The 25,836-nt window shown below is 32.6% G+C and overlaps 3 protein-coding genes and 1 pseudogene across 5 annotated transcripts; all 4 read left to right on the forward strand.

The window, feature by feature from the left end:
• Positions 1-5,323: 5,323 nt before the first annotated feature.
• LOC11422820 (pentatricopeptide repeat-containing protein At1g62670, mitochondrial-like) lies at positions 5,324-13,222 on the forward strand. 3 transcript variants are annotated; one of them, XR_005642111.1, is made up of 3 exons: positions 5,324-7,110; positions 12,279-12,417; positions 12,679-13,222. XR_005642111.1 is itself a non-coding variant. In XM_039826701.1 (2 exons), exon 1 carries the CDS (start codon positions 5,386-5,388, stop codon positions 7,096-7,098), a length of 1,713 nt encoding a protein of 570 aa, XP_039682635.1. In that variant the 5' UTR covers positions 5,324-5,385; the 3' UTR covers positions 7,099-7,110; positions 12,679-13,222. The 3 variants fall into 3 exon arrangements, 1 of the variants encoding a protein (XP_039682635.1); XR_005642113.1 differs by having other exon boundaries at positions 12,310-12,417; XM_039826701.1 differs by lacking the exon at positions 12,279-12,417.
• On the forward strand, positions 8,747-17,833 carry LOC25496730 (putative pentatricopeptide repeat-containing protein At5g59900; annotated as a pseudogene).
• A 2,452-nt stretch (positions 17,834-20,285) lies between these two features.
• On the forward strand, positions 20,286-21,981 carry LOC120576112 (pentatricopeptide repeat-containing protein At1g12300, mitochondrial). Its single transcript, XM_039827103.1, has one exon. The coding sequence runs from the start codon at positions 20,286-20,288 to the stop codon at positions 21,945-21,947; it is 1,662 nt and encodes a 553-aa protein (XP_039683037.1). The 3' UTR covers positions 21,948-21,981.
• A 1,420-nt stretch (positions 21,982-23,401) lies between these two features.
• On the forward strand, positions 23,402-24,641 carry LOC25496733 (pentatricopeptide repeat-containing protein At1g63080, mitochondrial). Its single transcript, XM_039827105.1, has 3 exons — positions 23,402-23,572; positions 23,960-24,317; positions 24,628-24,641. The coding sequence occupies exons 1-3, from the start codon at positions 23,402-23,404 to the stop codon at positions 24,639-24,641; spliced, it is 543 nt and encodes a 180-aa protein (XP_039683039.1).
• The last annotated feature ends 1,195 nt before the right edge of the window (positions 24,642-25,836 follow it).

The raw sequence follows: 25,836 nt of genomic DNA on the forward strand, positions 1-25,836 counted from the left end.
GTATGAGGTTGCAGAACTTTTGGAATCTGCATGATGTGTGCTTTTTAGATACTTTCCTATAAGGAAAGGTGAAGAGAAGTATTGAAAGGTTAATAGTGATCTGTAAAGTCTAGGGAGGACTTCTTTTCCCCTCTCCAATACCTTATGAGATGCTAGTATAAATTGAACTATGATAGGTAGTCACCAGGTATGAGTGGATGTGCATTGTTTGATTTTTGGGCACATTTTGCATTGATGGGAAAAGGTTCAACATTATCTGAGTATCATTTCTATTGAATACCTCATTTCCCACAGTTATGCAAAGTTATTTTGATTTGCGAAAGGTAAGTTTGAACATGGCTGAATCCAAGTCTGAGCTTTTGAGGTCTGTCATATTCTGCATATACTCATTCTGCACTCTTAGACTTACAGCCTCTAGGCCAGCAACAACTGTGATTTGATATGCGTTTTGGTGAGATTTGCAATGTGCATCAAGCCATGAGCTGCGACCATGAGAAGTTATTAAATCTTTCCTAGGCTTGCTTCTTATTCAAGTAAACTAATTCCTAGAATTCGAGAAATCTATCAGCATACAAAAGATGAGTAGATTTAGAAAATAGTGTACAAATTTGGTTTTACGAAACAACTTTTAGTCTTCACTCTTCACTTCAGTGTAACCTATCCATTTTGTTTCGCTTGACTCCTGGTATTATTGATTATGCATTTTGCATAGAATCAGTAAAGGAATCGAGAAACCAGTATGGTTCTTCACATTTCCAGAGGGTGTGTTGATCAAGTGGCGCCTATTCGAGATATTTTCTCATTTTTCAGTTTTTGTTCACAGTTTCTTTCTTTCACTGCCTAAAACTAAAATCCTATTATTTGGATACTTTTTACAATTTGGGGGCCTTTGTAGGAACCCGTTTCACCTCTGTGGCTCAGTTATATCTCCGTCGATTTTCTATACATTTTTCATACACCAATTGTTTTATACTGAAATATGTTTATGCAATAAAAAAACAATTTTACTAATCTTTGATGATCCAAGAGCAGCAGAGGAGTAAGTTGAGTAGAAATCTGAAACATTAAATTTGTCTCAATATTCCTAGTTTCTGCACTATGTATCTTGCATTAATTGTACTTAAAATTTAAGAGCTTATCGCATGTGGTAAGTGGATTTTGCATTGTTGGTAAAATGAAAGATGCAATTGATTGTTTTAATAAAATGATATTGGAAAACATCAATCCGAATGTGTATACCTTTAACATAATGGTTGATGGATTTTGTAAGGAAGGAAGGGTGAAAGAAGCTAAAAATGTGTTAGCTATGATGATGAAACGAGACATCAAACTTAATGTTGTTACTTATAACTCTTTAATGGATGGATATTGCCTAGTTAAACAAGTGAATAAGGATAAGAGTGTGTTTGGATGAGGTAATTTGAAATTTTTTAAAGAATTTAAAATTCTAGGCAATTAACCTCAAAGTATTTGAATTCCTTCATAACATTACATTTCTTCAATATTACATTACATTCCCCCATCCAAATAATGGAATTCACATCAAAGTATTTGAATTCCCTCAAAACATTACATTCCATCAAAACATTCCTCCATCCAAACACACTCTAAGGGTTTATTCAACACTATGGCCTCAAAGGGAGTAACTAATGTTCCAAGCTACAATACAATGATTAATGGGTTTTGTAAGATTAAAAAAGTCGATGAAGCCATGAATCTCTTTAAAGAAATGCATTGCAAAAACATTATTCCTAATGTGGTGACTTACAATTCTCTTATTGATGGTTTAAGCAAATCAGGGATAATCTCATATGTTTTGCAGCTTGTCGATCAGATGCATGATAGAGGTGTACCACCTAATATAGTCACTTACAATTCTATATTAGATGCTTTATGCAAAACCCATCAGGTTGACAAAACAATTGCATTGTCAACGAAATTTAAAGACCAGAGTATTCAACCAAATGTGTAAACATACACTATTCTTATTGATGGATTGTGCAAAGGTGGAAGACTAAAGGATGCACGGAATATTTTTGAGGATCTTTTAGTCAAGGGCTATAATGTAACTGTTAACACATATACCGTTATGATTCAAGGGTTTTGTAGCCATGGCTTGTTTGATGAATCATTGGCTTTGCTGTCAAAAATGGAAGAAAATGGTTGCATTTCAAACGCCGTAACTTATGAAATAATCATCCGTTCTCTGTTTGCTAACGATGAAATGATTACGAGAGACTTATTGTAAAACTGAAACTAGGTAAGATGTTTTCTATTTATCTATTGTTATATTGTATTTATATTTAAGCATAAAGAATGTACTAAGTTATGAAAGTCGCACCTAATTTTGACAAATGACATTACGGAGTGAAATTAAAAAAACTTATTTTGTTAGTATGAGGTTACAGATCTTTTGGAATCTGCATGATGTTTGTTTTTTTGTTTTTCTATAAGGAAAGGTGAAGAGAAGTAATGAAAGGCTAATAGTGATCGGTAAAGTCTAGGGAGGACTGGTTTTTTGTTCAGCGGCCTTTTTCAACTAGCCATTTGAGATGTCACAACCCATATTCTATCAATCATCTATTCCTCTATGATAACTAGTTCTTAGTTAGTTGGAGTTTCAGGAACATTGTGAGTAAGAGTAATGCAAAAAGTTCATTCCTTTCTATTTTGGATTGTAATATTCCTATGCAAACTCTAAATTCTTCTATCAATTATTGTAGTTATGTTTTCATTCATTTTTTATAATATTTTTGTTTTTGCGTTTAAGCTCGTCATGAGCTAAACCTACTTTGTCGTTAATACATGATGAGGTTATGATTATGTTTGGCATAAGTTTGGTTAGTTGTATGTACTAAAGCTCATTTTAAACAAGTTGTATTAGCCATAATCTTTAAAGTAAAACTTGATCACTTTTATATTTAATACCAAATTCTCTGAGCTCGATGGATGATGGGAATGGAACTACTTGTTTAATATGAAAAATGTTTTAATGCTCTAGAGAGATAAAACCTTGAAAGGCAACTTGAATGTTTGTATAGATTTCTTGTTATAGGATAAAGACTTATTAACCTTTCCAAAGAGAGAAATGGTTAAGATCTAACCTTAATATTGTTGCATGGTTAACTTGGCCATCCCGAATATCGAAAGAGTAGCAGGACTTTGATCCTAATAATATATAGGCTTAATTACACTTTTGTTCCTTACATTTTGACTAACTTACGAAATTGATCATACCTCTTTTAAACCGAACAAAAGCGTCCCTAAACTATATGTTTTTTACAATTTTAATTCTATCTCCCTATTTCCAACTCCAGAAACGCACATAAATGACAGTTTTAGTCCAACCACCTATGCTCAACCATGAAATAAACAAGGAATAAATCATGTGGGTACAAGGAATCTACTTTGTTCAGCACACAAACCAAGAAAAATCCTAATTTCTAAGACATGTTTCAGGCATGTAACATGTCTCGGAAATTAGGTTAGTGTGCTGAATAAAGTAGATTCCTTGTACCCACATGTTTTATTCTTTGTTTATTTCATGGTTGAGTATAGGTGGTTGGACTAAAACTATCATTTCTGTGCGTTTCTGGAGTTGGAAATAGGGAGATAGGACTAAAACTGCAAAAAACATATAGTTTAAGGACGATTTTGTTCAATTTAAATAAATAAAAAAGGACCATTTTCACGAGTTGGTCAAAATGGTAGGACCAAAAGTGTAATTAAGCCTAATATATAAACAATGGAGTTGTTCATGGCCTACTTTTTCTGTCATGAGACATGTTGACACATCATGCACTTGAATCCAAAACGACACAAATTAAACGACCACCTGATTTGACGCACCATTTTCTGGAAGTACATCAAAGACTAAGAGATGATTACTGAAATACGAGACTTTTCTTGAGGTTTTTATGTAGGTCGAGGCAATGAAAGAATTGAACGTATAAAGGCCTGGTTTGACCTCTTGAATTTGAACACTTTTTCCATCGTCAAAAGGTAAATGATTTTGTAGCTGTTAGAACATTGGTGTGATGTTGAAAGAAAAAATTGGAAGATTAAACACAAAGTAATTGTACTTTGATCTAATTTTAAATACTTAATAATGATAAAAATAATTTATTGGTGAATATCACTATATTTGAGTGGTCGTAGTACCATATTGATAGTTTGGAGAAATTAAATTTAGAATGGTGGTAACACCATATTTGAGTGCTCTTAGTACCATAACAGAGTGGTAACAATACCATATTAAAGCGATTTCAGTATTAAAGAGTGATCTTAGTACCATATTTGAGGGTGTAAATATCGAAAGGTTTTCTACAATGCAATAGTTAACCACACAGTTGTAGCTGGACTTGTTTTATCCTGGAGGAGGTGTGGTTGATAGTTTGTCTTGCACAATTTTGGGCAGTGCCACCAAACTTCTTAAAGAGAGCGACCTGACCGTGACTCAACCTAGTAACAACTTCGATAGATATTCTTTAAAAAACTGAATTTAGAAATCCAAATACAACAGTTTATAAATCCAAAACCAATAATTTTAAGACGTTTTGATCTGCCATTTGAAAAACATAATCTATAGGGTTGTCCTGAGGATCCAACAATGAGTATAAGTTATATTTTAAAAAGGAGTAAATTTGCAAGTTGGTCTCTAAGAAAAAATATATAAATTAAATTGGTCCTTAGTTAAGTCAAAAAAAAAAAATTGTCCTCAGTAAATAATAAAAATCAATTTCATCTTTAGCAATATTATATGAAATAAAATAATTCTTTTTTAACATTATATTGTATGACACTTTAATCTTAATCAATGGCTAGTTAGACCTAAATCCTAAAAAAAAATGCCAATATATGCTATTAAGACATTTATATTAAAAGTAGAAATTTTGTATCGAAAATAAATCATCAAATTAATCCCAAACTTTATTAATATTTAAACTTGGGAGTAAATCATCAAATTAACTGATCATATCATATAACAAATTAATCCTAAACTTTATTAATATTTAAAACTAGTCCCGTATTTATTAAAAGTTTTTCAATGATATACCTTATCATTTATGAAGCCCAGATACTTTAAAATGGATGATGTACTGTATCCCCTGCGTATCCTGCATCGATATCTGTCCGATATTTCCCGATATTTTACATTTTGAGTTTTAATAAGTAGTTTAAATTTAATTTAATTTTTCATTGAAGTATCGCAGCCGTATCGTATATGAAATTTTAAATTTTTTTCATATCGACGTGTCCGTGCCGTACATATCATGTATATGATGACCTTCATAGCTTGTCGTATAACAAAAAACAAAAAACAATTAAGTAGTGACTTGAAGACCAACAGTTTCATTTGCCGAAAACCTAACTACACATCCAACGATGTTTCATTCTTCTTCTTCTTCGATGTTGCCGAGTTACTATGTTGTTCCTGTTTCTTATTTTGTTCCAAAAAAGTTTCATTCTTTTCAATTTCTTAAAAATACCCATTTCAATTTCATTCCTTATTCTTCTTCAAAAATAAATTTCATTCCTTACTCTTCAATTTCAACCACATTCCATAACAACAATGATGTTGTTGATGCTTTTTCTTTGTTCAGTCGCTTGCTTCGTCAGAATCCCACTCCTCCCGCAATCGAATTCAATAAGATTTTAGGTTCCCTTGTCAAATCCAAACATTACCACACTGTTCTTTCTCTTTCTCAACAAATGGAATTTGAGGGAATTAATCCTGACTTTTTCACTTTCAACATCCTCATCAATTGCTTTTGTCAATTGGGTCTTATCCCTTTTGCTTTCTCTGTTTTCGCAAAGATTCTCAGAATGGGTTATCATCCCAATACCATAACCTTCACTACACTCATCAAGGGTCTTTGTCTTAAAGGTCAGATCCATCAAGCATTGCTCTTTCATGATAATGTGGTTGCGATGGGATTTCAATTGGACCAAGTTGGTTATGGAACCTTGATCCATGGCTTATGTAAGGTAGGAGAAACAAGAGCAGCCCTTGACTTGCTCAGACGAGTTGATGGTAATTTGGTTCAGCCTAATGTGGTAATGTACAGTACCATTATCGATGGTATGTGTAAAGATAAACATGTTAATGATGCTTTTGATTTATATTCTGAAATGGTTTCTAAGGGAATTTCTCCCAATGTTGTTACTTACAGTGCTTTAATTAGTGGGTTTTTCACTGTTGGTCAACTGAAAGATGCAATTGATCTGTTTAATAAAATGATATTGGAAAACATCAAACCGGATGTGTATACTTTTAATATATTGGTTGATGGATTTTGTAAGGACGGAAAGATGAAAGAAGGTAAAACTGTGTTTGCTATGATGATGAAACAAGGCATTAAACCTAATGTTGTTACCTATTGCTCTTTAATGGATGGATATTGCCTAGTTAAAGAAGTGAATAAGGCTAAGAGTATATTATACACTATGTCTCAGAGGGGAGTGAATCCTGATATTCAAAGTTACAATATCTTGATTGATGGGTTTTGTAAGATTAAAAAGGTCGATGAAGCTATGAATCTCTTTAAAGAAATGCATCACAAACATATTATTCCTGATGTGGTAACTTACAATTCCCTTATTGATGGTTTGTGTAAATTGGGGAAAATCTCTTATGCTTTGAAGCTAGTTGATGAGATGCATGATCGGGGTGTACCACCTGATATAATTACTTACAGTTCTATATTGGATGCTTTATGCAAAAACCATCAGGTTGACAAGGCAATTGCGTTATTAACAAAATTGAAAGACCAGGGTATTCGACCAAATATGTACACATACACTATTCTTATTGATGGACTGTGTAAAGGTGGAAGACTAGAAGATGCACATAATATTTTTGAGGATCTTTTGGTCAAAGGCTATAATATAACTGTCAACACATATACCGTTATGATCCATGGGTTTTGTAACAAGGGCTTGTTTGATGAAGCATTGACTTTGTTGTCAAAAATGAAAGACAATAGTTGCATTCCAGATGCTGTAACTTATGAAATAATCATCCGTTCCCTGTTTGATAAAGATGAAAATGATAAGGCGGAGAAACTTCGTGAAATGATTACGAGAGGCCTATTGTAAGACTGAAACTAGGTAAGATGTTTTGCTATATAAACATTGTTATATTGTTTTTATATTTCAATTTGATATCGTCATTTCATTTTATGTACTTGTCTCTGCTAGTGGAAAAGACTTTTTTTGTTGTTTTTGTTAACTGTGTATAGCAAAACCTTTATACTTCTCGTATATATTCCATTTCAGTTTCTCTATATTAATATTATATTACCTCATTGAGAGTTTCATCAATCAATTATGAAAGTTGTGCACCCTCTTATCTGCAGATTTGGATGTTAGTATACCTTTCTGCTTTTAATTCCATTTATTTATTTATCTTGAGTGAAACTTTGAATGATCCAAACTGTTTTATAGACTAATTTCGATGGAACGGCTGCCTTAACAAATGATTTTATAGCCAGCATATGGGGATGATGGACTTGGTATGCTTGTGTAGCTAAATTACATTGCTGCATAGTGAGTATCTAAGGCCCCATTTCAGCTTCATAGTCAACTTAAATAGGCCTTGAAAGAAGTACTGAGTGCTAGAAAGATCTTGAAATATTGTTGTCCCCATAGAATCTCTTTTCCTGCATAATTCTAATTTTTCAGTGTTGAGACAGAATTTCTTAATCGTGATTGAACTTAAGAAATATCAGTTGTAGGAAAACAGGGTGGTTAAGATTTGGCTTGATGAGCCTATCTTATGGCTTCTAAATTGAATTGGCACAAAACAAGTAACTGCATTTATTTTATCTTAGTTATACTTGTACTTCTGCATAATTCTAATCTTAGGAACCTTAACTATTTTAGAATGCTAAACTTAAGACTAAAATGCTAAAACCTGAGTTGTAAACAATAGAGACAAGCTTGACACTTAATTGAAGAAAGCTAAAAATGGGTAACTAAGGTCTGGCCTTGAAATTGTTTGGTCACTAGAAATGTAGTTTAGAATTTAGAAATTGCATGCTTGTAGGAAGCATGATTCTATTTCCGGCATTATTGTTGATTTCAATGTTAAATTTGATTCTTGGAAATATTGTATGTTGTTTAAAGCTAATTGAATTCTTGCTTAAATGAAATCTATGTTTCGATACATGTATTGTTAAGTCATAGGTTACTTTTCCTTTTCCCTTCAAACCCAAGCCTCTAAAGGTCAGAACCTCCAAACCTTGCTCTGCATCGACTTTGGCCTGGCATTGCGTTGACTAACAAAATTGCCACCATTTTTCAGTCATCCATTGTTTCTCGCGTTTCAAAAATTATTGAATGTGGATAGAAACTAATGTTTCTCGTCTTAAAGAATATGATTATACATCTGGAACAGTGAAGGTACAGGCTTGATTTGGGATCAGAGTGGTTTTATCTTCATGGCTCTACCTCGACTGAGCCCTTTCACTGCATTGACTAACAAAATTGCCACCCTTTTTTAGTTCTCCGTCGACTTTCTTGTAGAAAAAAATTATTGAATGTTGTTGTTAGCAACCAGTGTTGCCTTTCTTAAAGAATGTGGCTATGCTTCTAGATTAGGTTAGATGCATATATCAGTTTTCAATGATGAACAATAGTAGTAATGTGGTTGTGCTTATTGAGTTCAGACCATTTAGTTTATGCTTTTCCTCTACCTATTTAGTTTTATGATACATATGAACTGCACTTTGCCTCAGAAACGGATATGCAGCCTCAGTCGAGACATGTTATGACTGTAAAGACACAATTAATTAATCCTGCGAAGCATCTTGTATTTGGCATCCTTGTGATTGTGAGTTTCTTCTAGTGTTTTGTACTTTTGAAAATTTGGGGATGGTCTAACAAAAAAACATAAAACAATTAAGTGACTTGAAGACCAACAGTTTCATTTGCCGAAAACCTAACTACAGATCCAACAATGTTTCATTCTTCTTCGATGTTGCCAAGGTACTCTGTTGTTCCAAAAAAGTTTCATTCTTTTCAATTTCTGAAAAACACCCATTTCAATTTCATTCCCTAATTTTGCTTTTCCTCTTCTTCAATTTCATTTCATAATAACAATGATGCTGTTGATTCTGTTTCTTTGTTTAATCGTTTGCTTCGTCAGAATCCCACTCCACCCACAATCGAATTCAATAAGATTTTAGGTTCCCTTGTCAAATCCAAACATTTCCACACTGTTCTTTCCCTTTCTCAAAAAATGGAATTTAAGGGAATTAAGCCAAGCTTTGTCAGTTGCAACATCCTCATCAATTGTTTCTGCCAACTGGGTCTTATCTCTTTTGCTTTCTCTATTTTGGCTAAGATTCTCAAAAACGGTTACGAGCCTGATACCATAACATTGACTACATTCATCAAGGTTCTCTGTCTCAAAGGTCAGATCCATCAAGCATTGCACTTTCATGACAAGGTTATTGCGATGGGATTTCATTTGGACCAAGTTAGTTATGGAACCTTGATTAATGGGTTGGGTAAAGTTGGTGAAACAAAAGAAGCCCTTGAATTGCTCCGACGAGTTGATGGTAAATTGGTTCAGCTTAATGCGGTAATGTACAATACCGTTATTGATGGTATGTGTAAAGATAAACATGTTAATGATGCTTTTGATTTATATTCTGAAATGGTTGCAAAGAGAATTTATCCCGGTGTTGTTACTTACAGTGCTTTAATTATTGGCTTTTGCATTGTTGGTAAATTGAAAGATGCAATTGGTTTGTTCAATAAAATGATATTGAAAAACATCATCCCGGATGTGTATACCTTTAGTATATGGTTGATGGATTTTGTAAGGAAGGGTGAAAGAAGCTAAAAATGTGTTTGCTATGATGATGAAACAAGACATTAAACCTAATGTTTTTACTTATAACTCTTTAATGGATGGATATTGCCTAGTTAAAGAAGTGAATAAGGCTAAGAGTATATTCAACACTATGGCTCAGGGAGGAGTGAATCCTGATATTCACAGTTACAATATCTTGATTAATGGGTTTTGTAAGAGTAAAATGACCGATGAAGCCATGAATCTCTTTGAAGAAATGCATTGTAGAAAGCTAATTCCTGATGTGGTAACTTACAATTCTCTTATCGATGGTTTGTGTAAATTGGGGAAATTCTCTTACGCGTTGAAGCTAGTCGATGAGATGCATGATAGAGGTCAACCACCTAATATAATTACGTACAGTTCTATATTGAATGCTTTATGCAAAAACCATCAGGTTGACAAGGCAATCACGTTGTTAACAAAGATTAAAGACGAATTCAGCCAGATATTTGTACATACACAACACTTGTTGATGGACTATGGAAAAATGGAAGACTAGAGGATGCACGGAATATTTTTGAGGATCTTTTGGTCAAAGGCTATAATATAACTGTCAACACCTATACCGTTATGATTCAAGGGTTTTGTAGCTATGGCTTGTTTGATGAATCATTGGCTTTGCTGCCAAAAATGGAAGAAAATGGTTGCATTCCAAACGCCATTACTTATGAAATAATCATCTGTTCTCTGTTTGATAAAGATGAAAATGATAAGGCGGAGAAACTTCTTCGTGAAATGATTATGAGAGGCCTATTATAAGACTGAAACTAGGTAATGTATTATATTTATCTGTTGTTATATTGTATTTATATTTACGCATATAGAGTGTACTAAGTTATGTAAGTTGCACCTAATTTTGACAAATGACTGCATATAATTATGTAGTGAAATTTAAAAAAAAACTTATTTTGTTAGTACGAGGTTGCAGAAATTTCGGAATCTGCATGATGTGTACTTTTTAGATGTTTGCCTCTAAGGAAAGGTGAAGAGAAGTAATGAAAGGCTAATAGTGGTCTGTAAAGTCTAGGGAGGACTGGTTTTCCCCCCTTCCAATTCCTTATGAGATTCTAGTATTTTGGAATTAAAATTATACATTGCAGAATAGATAGTTATTTATTTTTACACAATTTTCTAGTAAGTGAGTACCTAGAGAGAACTTCTTTTCCCCCTCCAATACCTTATGAGATGCTAGTATTGAACTAAGATAGGTAGTCACTAGGTATGAGTTGATGTCCATTCATTTATTGACTGGGCATAGAAATCACTAGCAACTTTTTTTGGGCTGACTAAAACCATGCACGTTTTGCATTGGTGGGAGAAGGTTCAACATTATCTGAGTATCATTGCTATTGAATACCTCATTTCCCACAGTTATGCAAAGTTATTTTGATTTGCGAAAGATAAGGTTGAACATGGTGCTGAATCCAAGTTAGATCTTTTGAAAGGTCTGTCATATTCTGCAGATACTCATTTCTTGAATATGGTTCCTGGTCATTATCTTTGATGGCAGCGTCTGCACACTTTCTTAACAATGATAGCATATCATATGCATGAGTATGGTTCATGATTCACTTTTTAAATATCTTTTTTAGTTGATGTGTTTAGCTGAGGTTTGCAATGTGCATCAAGCCAAGAGTCTAGTAATAGGGCAAAAGTTCTTATTGGAGAGAATTTATTGTGATTGTGTGCTTACTAAATCCAATATGAGGGACAAAGACGTGGAGTGTCCGTCCCTTATAATTTATAGCACTTGTGATTGGTCAAGTGTGTTATCCATATCTTTTGTCACCTGCTTTGTGGTTTTGAACTTTTGCATGCTTACCGTATTGATCACATGATGGTCCTATGAATTACACCTTCATGACAGAATTGCAAGGACAATATGGTAACGATAAATAGGAGATGGAGGGGGAAAAGACTTTTATTATTGTTGCCTCCCTAATGGGAAAAAGACTTATTATTGTCTCTCTCTCTCTCTCTCTCTCCCTCTCTCTCTCTCTCTCTCTCTCTCTCTCTCTCTCTCTCTCTTTCTCCATGAAATTAAACTACCTCATTGACAGTGCATCCATCCAACTTGATGGGGTTGCCTAAAAAATTGATTTGACGGCAGCATATGACAGCTTGTTTAAGTCCAGTTAAGTATTTTGAACCTGGTTACTTGTGTTTGGCTGCTAGTTCTACATTCTTGTTGTTGGATTTGGTAAAAAATAGACAGCAAATCTGAAATGATTTGAAGAAGGAATAGTTTTTCATTATTAGTGATCTCAGAAAGTGAGGTGATGCATGGCTGGACACCTAATAATGAAGGTTATATTTTAGTTTGATTTGATCCATGTAGCCGACCCCTCTTAGTGGGATAAGGATTGGTTCTTGTTGTTTAGAATCCCATAACACACTCTGTTTTTGTTTTGTTAAGGTTATACATACTTGCTATCCTTATTCATCAGGACTAGGCGACTAGCAGAGATAGTAGCAGCCACAATCCCTTAGAGAAGGATGTCAGTGAGCACTGAAGAGTTCTAGTTTGGTTTCAGAACTTTATTTTTTGAGGGCATGTAAGATGGTTTTGTATGTTGATTCTTTATTATCAGTTCTATTTTGTATTTTAAATTTTTTGGATTTGTATAGATTCCTCTTACCTCGTTAATATGTGCATAATGTTAAATATTGTTATCCGAAACATGAAGTTTATGTTGATTAGGCACAAACATGTTACCTCCTTTTATATCTAAATATGCTGATAACTTAGTTGGGAGCAAGAACATACATCTTATAAGCATGTGAATCTAAATTCTGAAACTGATGATTGTGTACAGGTTGTATTGCTTTGTAAGTGTACAGGTTGGCCTAAGTGGATAAGTGAAAATGGATTTGTGCTGTCTTGAGAATTGTGCTACATAATTATGCAGGATAGGTGCCAATGTGGTGGGAAGGGAAAATGTGCATGCATTATAACTGGAATGGAATTTTTTTGTGAATATTTGATACTGATATTGATAATGTCATGCATTATTGCTGGTAGTTGTGGATGTGATATGTAAATAAATTTTGGTGAACATTTGATAATTGTATTTATGTATATATTTTTAGCTTATTTGTAATTGTATTTATGTATATATTTAAAAAAAAAATTGTAAACAGAAACCAACTTGTTGACTATTTGAAAGTTACTGGGACAAGTGAGTCTAGGGTGAAGCTCTTATTGGAGATAGAGGGACAAAGGCTTGGAGTCTCCGTTACTTACTCCCTCCGTCCCAAATTGTATGTCGCTTTAGGAGAAAAAATTTGTCCCAAATTATATGTCGCTTTACAATACCCATGCAACATTATTGTTACTTTTTCAATTATAACCTTAATTATTTATTACTCTCTCTTCTTTCAATTCTTTCATTTATCTTTCCCATATTATTTATTAAGGATAATTTTGTAAAACAATGCATAATATCTATTTTCCACACAATATTAATTGCATTTCTTAATATGTGTGAAATGCTTAAAATGTCATACAATTTGGAGAGTATTATTTATAACACTTATGATTGGTTAAGTGAGTTATCCATATTTTTTGTCACCTGCTATGTGGTTTTGACCTTTTGCATGCTTACTGTATTGATTACTTGTTCATCCTATGAATTACACCTTCATGACAGAATGACAATGATGATATAGTAAAGAGGAGATGGAGGGGCTTTTCTGTTTGTTAATCTCCTCTTAGAAATCTGATGACAGATAAACCAAACAAATTCTTCAAATCAAAACCAAAGAGGCAACATTATGTGCTACTATTTGCTACTGATATTGCTTGTAGTTGTGGATGTGATGTAAGTTGTATGTCAAATGTTAATTTAATTAGCAATTATAAATTCCAATTAAAGAAATCGTACATAAATGTGTTAAATGCATGAAACCTAAATTTTCTGAGTTTAGGGACAAGCAAGTTTTTCAACTTTCAACAACTTTAGTATGAATTTTAACTTTTATGATTTTATAGGATTACGATGAAGAATTTTGAAATTCTTAACTTTTATGTGTCATATGAAATTCTTTAAATTTAAATTGAACAAAATACTTCGTAAGTTGTATGAATTTTAACTTTTATTTAACTTTTATGATTTGATAGGATACATAATCGACTATTTCTAAGTTGGCTTGGTAGTAAGCTTGAGTTTAACTTTTCATCTAATTTTATTAAAAAAATAAAACTTGAGTTTAACATTTTTAGGTTATTTGTAATTGTATTTATTTATTTTTTTGAAAATTGTAAACATAATTTATTTAAATTACATTTTTGATATAATGATCTATGAATAAAAGTTTGTTTTCGTTAAAAACGAAAAACTCATCCTTGACTATAAAAAAGAAAAGCTTTTGATGCTTATAAAAAGTTTGATACAATTGCAATGAACTACCTACCAAGGAATTGAGTCACTATTTTAGTTATTTAATTATAATTTTTAGGCTCCAAATAACTATAATAATTTAGGGCATTTTAGATCTTAAAAATGTAAGTTATTCGGAGACTAAAAATTATAATTAAATAACTTAAATGGCCTAAACTTTACGAAAAAATACTTAAAAGACTAATTTGTTACAATAAATAACTGAAAGGACGTAAGTGATATGAAGGTTTCTAAGAGAATTGGGAACCAAAAGCATCTCTACAATTACTGAGACGTGTTGATCGGAAATTGGTTCAGCCTAATGTGGTAATGTATAATACGATTATTGATGGTATGTGCAAAGGTAAATTTGTTAATGATGCTTTTGATTTATATTTTGAAATGGTTTCTAGGAGAACTTCTCCTAATGTTGTCACTTATAGTGCTTTAATTAGTGGATTTTGCATTGTTGGTAAACTGAGAGATGCAATTGATTTCTTTAATAAAATGATATTCGAAAACATCAACCCAAATGTGTATACTTTTACTATATTGGTTGATGGTTTTTGTAAGGAAGGAAGGGTGAAAGAAGCTAAAAATGTGTTAGCTATGATGATGAAACAAGGCATCAAACCTGACGTTGTTACTTATAACTCTTTAATGGATGGATACTGCATAGTTAAAGAAGTGAATAAGGCTAAGAGTATATTAAACACTATGTCTCAGAGGGGAGTGAATCCTGATATTCACAGCTACAACATCATGATTAATTAACGGGTTTTGTAAGATTAAAATGGTGGATGAAGCCATGAAACTTTTCAGAGAAATGCATCGCAAACAAATTTTTCCGTAGTACCCTTATCGATGTATTGTGCAAATCTAGAAGAGTATCATATGCTTTGGAACTTGTCGATGAGATGCATGATCGAGGGCAACAACCTGATATAATTACCTACAATTCTATATTGGATGCTTTATGCAAAAAACATCATGCTGGCAAAGCAATTGCGTTATTAACAAAATTGAAAGACCAGGGTATTCGACCAAATATGAACACATACACCATTCTTGTCAAGGGATTGTGCCGAAGTGGAAAATTGGAGGATGCACGAAAAGTTTTTGAAGATCTTGGCTACAATCTTGATGTCTATGCATATACCGTTATGATCCAAGGGTTTTGTGACAAGGGCTTGTTTGATGAAGTGTTGGCCTTGCTGTCAAAAATGGAAGAGAATGGATGCATTCCAGATGCTAAAACTTATGAAATAATTATCCTTTCTCTGTTCGAAAAAGATGAAAATGATATGGCAGAGAAACTTCTTCGTGAAATGATCATGCGAGGTCTATTGTAAGACTGAAACTATTTGATAGCATCATTTCATTTTATGTACCTGCCTCTACTGGTGGAAAAGAAACATTTTTTTATTGTTTTTGTTAATTGTGTTTACCAAAACCTTTATACTTCTAGTATATCTTCCATTTTGATTTCTCTATATGATATTGTCTTACCTCATCGAGAGTTCCATCAATCAATGATGAAAGTTGTGCATCAAATTACATATGTAGAAAGTTACACATATGTGTTAAATGCATGAAACCAAAATTACACCTGAGAGGTTTTAAGTTATTTAACTATAATAATTTGGGGCATTTTAGAAAGTTATTCGAAGCTTAAATATTATAATTAAATAACTTAAATGACTTAAATGTTATGAAAAATATTTAAAAGACTAACTTATTACAAATAAAGAACTGAAAGGACGTAAGTGATATGAAGAAAAAAAAACTTAAAATAACCAATTTATTAGAATTAAGTAACTTAAAAGGAATTTTGATTTTATTTAACCTGACATCTTTAAGTGATGATTTGTAAATACTCTCTTCATTCATATTAATAAATATTTTTAAAATTTATTAAATAATTGATGTATTTGAAATATAATATAGCATTAATACATCAATTATTTAATGAATTTGAAGAGGAAAAAATTGTTTATAAATGTGAGCACAAAGAATAATCTACAAGAATTTTAAAGAGATCTCATTATACACCCATTTCATCCTGTTTCTGTTTCTCTTTTTGTTTCAAAGAGTTTTAAAGAGTTTTAAAGAAATATAACATAGCATTAATACGTTGTTCTTGTTTCTCTTTTTGTTTCAAAAAAGTTTCATCCTTTTCATTTTCTGATAAACACCCATTTCTATTTCATTCCTTATTCTTCACCTTCAAACACATTCCATAATAACAATGATGTTGTTGATGATGCTGTTTCTTTGTTCAATCACTTGCTATCTCAGAATCCCAATCCACCCGCCTTCGAATTCGGTAAGATTTTAGGTTCCAAACATTATTGCACTGTTCTTTCCCTTTCTCAAATTATGGAATTTTTAGGAATTAAACCTGACTTGGTCAATTGCAACATCCTCACCAATTGTTTCTGTCAATTGGGTCTTATCCCTTTTTCTTTTTCTGTTTTGGCTAAGATTCTTAAGATGGGTTACGAGCCGGATACCATAACATTGAATACACTCATCAAGGGTCTCTGTCTCAAAGGTGACATCCATCAAGCATTGCACTTTCATGACAAGCTGGTTGCAATTGGATTTATGTTGGACCAATTTAGTTATGGAACCTTGATCAATGACTTGTGTAAAGCTGGTGAAACAAAAGCCGCCCTTGAATTACTACGACGAGTTGATGGAAAACTGGTTCAACCTGATGTGGTAAAGTACATTGCGATTATTGATAGTATGTGTAAAGATAAACATGTTAATCATGCTTTTGATTTATATTCTAAAATGGTTTCTAAGAGAATTTCCCCTGATATTCTCACTTACAATGCTTTAATTAGTGACTTTTGCATTGTTGGTAAATTGAAAGATGCAATTGGTTTTTTCAATAAAATGACATTGGAAAACATATACCTTTAATATATTCGTTGATGCATTTTGTAAGGAAGGAAAAGTAAAAGAAGCTAAAAATGTGTTTGTTGTTATGATGAAAAAAGGTTTCAAACCTAACTTTGTTACTTATAACTCTTTAATGGATGGATATTGCTTACTTAAAGAAGTGAATAAGGCTAAGAGTATATTCAACACTATGGCTCAGGAGGGAGTGAATCCTGCTATTCAAAGTTACAATATCTTGATTAATGGGTTTTGTAAGATTAAAAAGGTTGATGAAGCCATAAATCTCTTTGAAGAAATGCATTGTAGAAAATTAATTCCTGATGTGGTAACTTACAATTCCCTTATCGATGGTTTGTGTAAATCTGGAAAAATCTCTTATGCTTTGAAGCTAGTTGATGAGATGCATGATAGAGGTCAGCCACCTGATATAATTACTTAGAGTTCTATATTGGATGCTTTATGCAAAAACTATCAGGTTGACAAGGCAATCACATTATTAACAAAATTGAAAGACCTGGGTATTCAACCAAATATGTACACATACACCATTCTTATTGATGGATTGTGTAAAGGTGGAAGAGTAAATGATGCACAAAATATTTTTGAGGATCTTTTAGTCAAGGGCTATAATGTAACTGTCAACACATATACCGTTATGATTCAAATATTAGTTTTAACCTAAAGTAATTTAATATATATTGGTTCATGTACACATATCTTAGTACAAATATCTTAGTATTAAATTACTTTTTGCATATGCATTATTCTGATTAACTATAGTAAGATTTAGGTTACAAACCAAGCTATCTACGGTTGTGGTTAATAAGGTGTGACCTTTTGTCTTCTAGGATGAAAACCCGATTTAAACATTATTTTAGTCAAGTTACTTGTTCATTGGTTATATATTCATCCTACTTTGACTTATACACTAGTCTAATTATCTATAGTAAGAGTTAACTTACAAACCAAGCTATCTACGGTTTTGGTCAACAAGGTGTGACCTTTCGTCTTCTAGGATGAAAATTTGATTTAAACAATATTTTAGTCAAGTTACTTGTTAATTGGTTATATATTCATCCTACTTTGACTTATACACTAGTCTAATTAACAATAGCAAGACTTAATCACAAACCAAGCTATCTACGGTTATGCTCAACAATGTGTGACCTTTCGTCTTCCAGGATGAAAAATCGATTTAAACATTATTTTAGTCAAGTTACTTGTTCATAGGTTATATATTCATCATACTTTGAACTTATAAACTAGTCTAATTATCTATAGTACAACTTAGCTTACAAACCAAACTATCTACGGTTTTGGTCAACAAGGTGTGACCTTTCATCTTCCAAGATGAAAACTCGATTTAAACAATATTTTAGTCAAGTTACTTGTTCATCGGTTATATATTCATCCTAGTTTGACTTATAGACTAGTCTAATTAACTATAGTAAGACTTAGCTTACAACCCAAGCTATCTACGGTTTTGGTCAACAAGGTGTGACCTTTCGTCTTCCAGGATGTAAACTTTATTTAAACATTATTTTAGTCAAGTTATTTGTTCATTGATTATATATTTGATGTAGTATTTTTGCATCAAACAATAGTAAGTATTTATATCGTCTCCTCAGGGACTAGTGCGATATCACAGACCGTTCGACACTAAATATCATTCTAAGTTAAAATATAATTTGTTGTTTGTTTTAGTAACTAAATTGCTAATAATAAAATTGAGATTAATAAGGCGTGAAACTTGTTAGGATTAGAGTTCCTTGATCAAGCGTCACACGTAACCTAAGGACCATACGTGTCCCTCGACAACACCATTCGTGTCCAAACAATATTGTGAAATCAATTGTATTATTTAATCGTCGATGTCTCAAACTATTGAATGATTCAAGAGTCGGTCTTATCGTTCAATAAATGATTTCTCAATCTATTGAATGATAAGAAAGCTTTAAGTTTGGATACAAAAGGTGATTATCAAAACATCAATTCCATGTCTAGAACTTATGTTTTGATAGATGATTATTCTAAACAGAGATTCAAAAGTATTTCTCAATCACAATTAAATCAAACATAAGCATTAAAGTGCAAGAATAACATCAATTTCAAATCAAATGCTAGAATCATATATTTATAGATCAAAAGATTACATGTTAAGCTAGGATCAAGTACCTCTAATCCCAACAAAGGAGATTTAACTACTCATTGTCATGGAAGCCTTGCAAGAAATAATTGAAAGAGAAGAATGCATTAATAACTTGTGATCTCTCAACAAAATGAGGAAGAATCCACTTTCTATCACTCTCACTCTATTAGAACAAGCCCTATTTCTCTCTCTAAAAATATTCATCCTATTTTTTACATATACATTATTCTAATTAACTATAGTAAGACTTAGCTTACAACCCAAGCTATCTACGGTTGTGGTCAACAAGGTGTGGCCTTTCGTCTTCCATGCTGAAAACTCGATTTAAACATTATTTTAGTCAAATTACTTGTTCATTGGTTATATATTCATCCTACTTTGACTTTATACACTACTCTAATTAACTATAGTAAGACTTAACTTACACACCAAGCTATCTAAGGTTGTGGTCAACAAGGTGTGACCTTTCGTCTTCCAGGATGAAAACTCGATTTAAACATTATTTTAGTCAAGTTACTTGTTCATTGATTATATATTCATCATACTTTGACTTATACACTAATCTAATTATCTATAGTACGACTTAGCTTACAAACCAAGCTATCTATGACTTTGGTCAACAAGGTGTGACATTTCGTCTTCCAAGCTTAGTGTACATGAACCAATATAAATTAAATTTTATACTAAGATATGTGTACGTGAACCAATATATATTAAATTACTTTATGTTAAAACCATGGATTTGGAATCATTATTGCTATAAATGTGTTTGCTTACTATTTAAAGTATTTTTTAGAATGACCGATAAAAAGACTGTCATGTGTCAAATTTTGCTCCGCAATGTTTGTTTCATTCTTCTTCATAAAGAGAGACCACAAACTGAGATCAAGACATCCTAAAACTTAGCAGATGAAGAACTAGCAATGTTTCCTTTTTCTTCATAAATTCAATTCAACGTCACAACAATGTTTCATTATTCAACAAAATGTTTTTGAGGTACTGTGTTGTTCCTGTTTCTCTTTTTCTTCCCAAAAATTTTCATCCTTTTCAATTTCTAAACAACACTCATTTCTATTTCATTCCTTCTTTTTCCTTATCCTCTTCTTCAACTTCAACCAATGATGTTGATAATGCTGTTTCCATGTTCAATCACTTGCTCCATAAGAATTCCACTCCACCTGACATCGAATTCGGTAAGATTTTAGGTTCTCTTGTCAAATCCAAACATTACCACAACGTTGTTTCCCTTTCTCAAAAAATGGAATTTGAGGGAATCAAACTTGACTTAGTCAATTGCAGCATCCTCATCAATTCTTTCTGTCAATTGGGTCACATCCCTTTTGCTTTTTCTGTTTTGGCAAAGATTCTCAAAAACGGTTACGAGCCAGATACCATAACCTTCACTACACTCATCAAGGGTCTTTGTCTCAAAGGTGACATCCATCAAGCATTGCACTTTCATGATAAGGTTATTGCGATGGGATTTCATTTGGACCAAGTTAGTTATGGAACCTTGATTAATGGCTTGTGTAAAGTTGGTGAAACAAGAGCAGCCCTTGAATTGCTCCGACGGGTTGATGGAAAATTGGTTCAGCTTGATGCGGTAATGTACAGTTCGATTATTGATAGCATGTGTAAAGATAAACATGTTAATGATGCTTTTGATTTATATTCTGAAATGGCTGCAAAGAGAATTTCTCCTAATGTTGTCACTTATAGTGCTTTAATTAGTGGATTTTGCATTGTTGGTAAATTGAAAGATGCAATTGATTTGTTTAATAAAATGATATTGGAAAACATCAATCCGAATGTGTATACCTTTAGTATATTGGTTGATGGATTTTGTAAGGAAGGAAGGGTGAAAGAAGCTAAAAATGTGTTAGCTATGATGATGAAACAAGGCATTAAACCTGATGTTGTTACTTACAGCTCTTTAATGGATGGATATTGTCTGGTAAATGAAGTGAACAAGGCCGAGAGTATATTCAACACTATGTCTCATAGGGGAGTGACTGCTAATGTTCAGAGCTACAGTATCATGATTAATGGATTTTGTAAGATTAAAATGGTGGATGAAGCCATGAAACTTTTCAAAGAAATGCATCACAAACAAATTTTTCCTGATGTGATAACTTATAGTGCCCTTATCGATGGATTGTGCAAATCTGGAAGAATATCATATGCTTTGGAACTTGTCGATGAGATGCATGATCGAGGGCAACAACCTGATATAATTACCTACAATTCTATATTGGATGCTTTATGCAAAAAACATCATGTTGACAAAGCAATTGCATTATTAACAAAATTGAAAGGCCAAGGTATTCGACCAGATATGAACACATACACTATTCTTGTCAAGGGATTGTGCCGAAGTGGAAAATTGGAGGATGCACGAAAAGTTTTTGAAGATCTTTTGGTCAAAGGCTACAATCTTGATGTCTATGCATATACCGTTATGATCCAAGGGTTTTGTGACAAGGGCTTGTTTGACGAAGCGTTGGCCTTGCTGTCAAAAATGGAAGAGAATGGATGCATTCCAGATGCTAAAACTTATGAAATAATTATCCTTTCTCTGTTCGAAAAAGATGAAAATGATATGGCAGAGAAACTTCTTCGTGAAATGATCATGCGAGGTCTATTGTAAGATTGAAACTATTTGATAGCATCATTTCATTTTATGTACTTGCCTCTACTGGTGGAAAAGAAACATTTTTTTATTGTTTTTGTTAACTGTGTTTACCAAAACCTTTATACTTCTTGTATATCTTCCATTTTGATTTCTCTATATGATATTGTCTTACCTCATTGAGAGTTCCATCAATCAATGATGAAAGTTGTGCACCGTCTTATCTGAAGATTTGGATGTTAGTATACCTTTCTGCTTTGAATTACATTTATTTATTTATCTTGAGTGAAACATTGAATGATCTGAACTATTATATAGACTAATTTCGATGAAAGGGTTGCCTTAACAGATGATTTGGTAGCCAGCATATTGGTAAGAAGGACTTGGTGTGCTCGTTTAGCTAAATGAAATTGCTGCATAATGAGTATCTGTGGCCCCATTACAGCTTCCATAAAATATAGTTGTCCCCGCAGAATTTGTTTTGCTGCATAATTCTAATTTTTCCAGTAGTGAGACAGAATTTCTTAATCATAATTGAACTTAAGAAGTACCAGTTGTACGAAAACAGGGTGATTACGATTTGGCATGTTGAGCCTATATTATGGATTCTAAATTGAATTGGCACAAAACAAGTAACTTCATTTATTTTATCTTGGTTATACTTGTACTTCTATATAATTCTAATCTTAGGAAGCTAACTATTTTAGAATGCTAAACAACAGAGGCAAGCTTGACTTAGAAAATAGAAACCATAACATGACTTTGTTCATATTGGTTGGTTGGTTTTGATTAGTCGGCAGATGGTAGTTACTTCATAGTTACACGGTTGGTCTTTTCTGGTACAAAGTTTTTTGTGTTGTTGAAGATTAGTTATTTTCATATGTTAAAAACAGTTTTTGCGCACAAATGAACTTAGAGAAGTGATACAATGACCGAAACTCTCTCTTCTCTCTCCTCAAACACTCCTTTCCAGTGACTTGGCTCTTCTCCGGTGGGGTATCCTCCTCGTTTTCACTTGGTAACATCTCATTTTTCTGCTGTTTCTGTCCAATTGATTAGATTCATCTTTTGTTCAAAGATAGTTCTGGTAGGCCTTATGGGTTACCTTCATTTCTCTGCTTCTAAGAGTCATTGAGTTGAAACCAGGTTTTGATATTTCTGATGAAGGAAAAGCAGTGGTTGCTGCTGCTATTGAATTGTTTCATAATCAAGTCATGCAATAGTTTCTTTTTCCAGGGTGACGGTTCTTTGTGCTGCCATTCATTAGTTGTTATAAGAAATTAAGTTTGGCGATTTTGCTAGCGATATTATTATAATATCTGGAATGTATATGTACAATATCTTTTTTTTTTTTGTGTTAAATACGACATTGTGAAGAATTTAATATCTTGACATTGTGAAGAATTTAATATCTAATGGAAAATTTCACACATGGTGGCTAAAATAGTTGTGCAAGCATCATTATTACTATCATGGGAGAAGGGCCAAATTCACACGGGAACTTTGTGTTGGATGATACTCTGCACCAAATTGCTAAAGAAACACAGTTGAGCCGTCCACTCCGTGTCGAGTCTCCCATGGGAGAAGGGCGTTTCGATGACTATATGTATTTTTGTTTTTCTTATTTGTTTGTCATGAATGATGTATATCTCAATTCTACATTAATTGTCATTTTGAATTTGTATAGATGTTGTCATTTTTCAATGTTGAATGAACTCTGCACAAACTTTATGTCATTTGAATGTTGAATGAATTTTGATGTGATGAATGTTGAATGTCTTGCCTTTGAATGTTTTTAAGTGTGTTTTTGTGTGTTATGTCAATGCATTGTGTCACATATGTCTATGTCTTTAGCCCATTTCCGTTCTTAACTCCCGATCAATGGATCAGTTCGTAACTTTTAATCACTGGATTTTTTAGTTTTCAAGGTGCCTGTTAGAAATTGAAGGTGCTTAAAGAGAAATTTTCCATAAATTGACAGTATAATAATATTAGATGAACACTTTCTTAAATTGACAGTATAATATTAGGTTGACAAAGCAATTGCATTGTTAACGAAATTTAAAGACCAGGGTATTCAACCAAGTGTGTACACATACACTATTCTTGTCAAGGGATTGTGCCGAAGTGGAAAATTGGAGGATGCACAAAAAGTTTTTGAAGATCTTTTGGTCAAAGGCTACAATCTTGATGTCTATGCATATACCGTTATGATCCAAGGGTTTTGTGACAAGGACTTGTTTGATGAAGCGTTGGCCTTGCTGTCAAAAATGGAAGAGAATGGATGCATTCCAGATGCTAAAACTTATGAAATAATTATCCTTTCTCTGTTCGAAAAAGATGAAAATGATATGGCAGAGAAACTTCTTCGTGAAATGATCGTGAGAGGTTTTTTTAAAGATTAAAACTTTGTAAGATGATTTTCTATTTATATATTATTATTTTGAATTTATGTATTATCATTTTTGCATAATTTCATTTAAATAGTTGCCTCACCTAATGTGGGGAAAAGACTTATTTTTTTTTTATTGTTGCATATTTTTTTAAGTATGTTTTCCAAAACCTTTATAGAACCTGTGTATCTTTGAGAAGTCTTTTTGTTAACCTGTATTTTTTATTATAAAAGGAACCGATCTTTAGATATATTAGACAGATAAAGGTCATTTTCAACTTTAAGAACTTTGTTTCCTGGTTTCAGGGAGAGCTCGTTAACTGTAGATGTAGAAGCAAAGGTGTCCATTAATTGAAATATAGCTATTATTTGTCTATTATGATATATTTCACCAATCCATGAACGTCATGATTTAATTACTTCAATTTGAAACAAACTTGATAATGAGGTGTATTTTTGAATCATCCGTGGTAAAAGAAGCTTCTATTCTAGCTGCATGTAAAAATAAACAAAAACCCATCTCCCTTGATAAATGATGTTTCTTTGTTTTCCATATTTTAGAGGAATCATCAATTGTAGAGGAAGGCTTTAACATGGTTTTATAGTCTATCTCTCTGTAGACCATATGGTTCTGTGATGCAAAACTTCATGTAGCTTGCTACCTTATAAGGTTGAATTATGAGTTTTAGTGTGGTATAAGTATAACCCTCTTGAATTGAAGTTGAATATGTAGTCTCCAAAGAATTATGAATAGTGGGGCTTGAGTAGTAATTAATTTAAACTTAGTAAGTGAACTAATCAACTAATCTATTATAGCTTAGGAAAGTCGATTTTTTTTCTGGAAAAAGTTGAATTCTTTTCGTTTTGGTTTGGTTTGGATGATTCAATAATTTTGAATCTCTTCGAATGGCCGTGGGAGTCTTGTTGCTGCAACAACACAAAAAACCAGTTGTGAGTTTGGTTCATGATATTGGGGGAGAAACTAAAGTGTAATTTGAATCTAACATGGGCAACAATAACTCTATGTTCATGTGCCTGTAACATACTCCCTCCGGTCCTATTTACTCCATCCGTTTCAAAATGAGTGTCACTTTAGTCAAAAAAAAATTGTTTCAAAATGAATGTCACTTTACATTTCCAATACAACTTTAATTTTTTTTCTTCCAACTTTACCCTCAATAAATACTCCAACTTTTCTCTCACACAATTTCCAATGCAACTTTATGTTTGTCTTTTTCTTATAAAGTAAATGGCAGTTTAGTAAAAGTGTTATTTCTAATTATTATTTCATTCAATTTCTTAATATGTGTGCCAACACCTAAAACAACATTCATTTTGAAACGGAGGGAGTATAAGAAAAAGTTGACTTTTATCATGATGCATAATTCGAGATTGTGAAAAGTTGCGGACCCTCATTTATTTATTTATCCTGGGTGATACTTTGGAGGGCCGTAACTCTTATATAGGCTAATTTCCATGGAGGCTTTGCAATAACAATTGATTTGATAGCCACAA

Source organism: Medicago truncatula, chromosome 6 (genome assembly GCF_003473485.1).
Source record: "Medicago truncatula cultivar Jemalong A17 chromosome 6, MtrunA17r5.0-ANR, whole genome shotgun sequence".
Classification (NCBI taxonomy): domain Eukaryota; kingdom Viridiplantae; phylum Streptophyta; class Magnoliopsida; order Fabales; family Fabaceae; genus Medicago; species Medicago truncatula.

Coding starts and splice junctions, on each gene's coding strand:
- LOC11422820 (XM_039826701.1), top strand. CDS start 5,386: ATGTTTCATTCTTCTTCTTCTTCGATGTTGCCGAGTTACTATGTTGTT.
- LOC120576112 (XM_039827103.1), top strand. CDS start 20,286: ATGTTTTTGAGGTACTGTGTTGTTCCTGTTTCTCTTTTTCTTCCCAAA.
- LOC25496733 (XM_039827105.1), top strand. CDS start 23,402: ATGGGAGAAGGGCCAAATTCACACGGGAACTTTGTGTTGGATGATACT. Junction 23,573..23,959: donor ATTTGTTTGTCATGAATGAT/GTATATCTCAAT, acceptor GTATAATATTAG/GTTGACAAAGCAATTGCATT.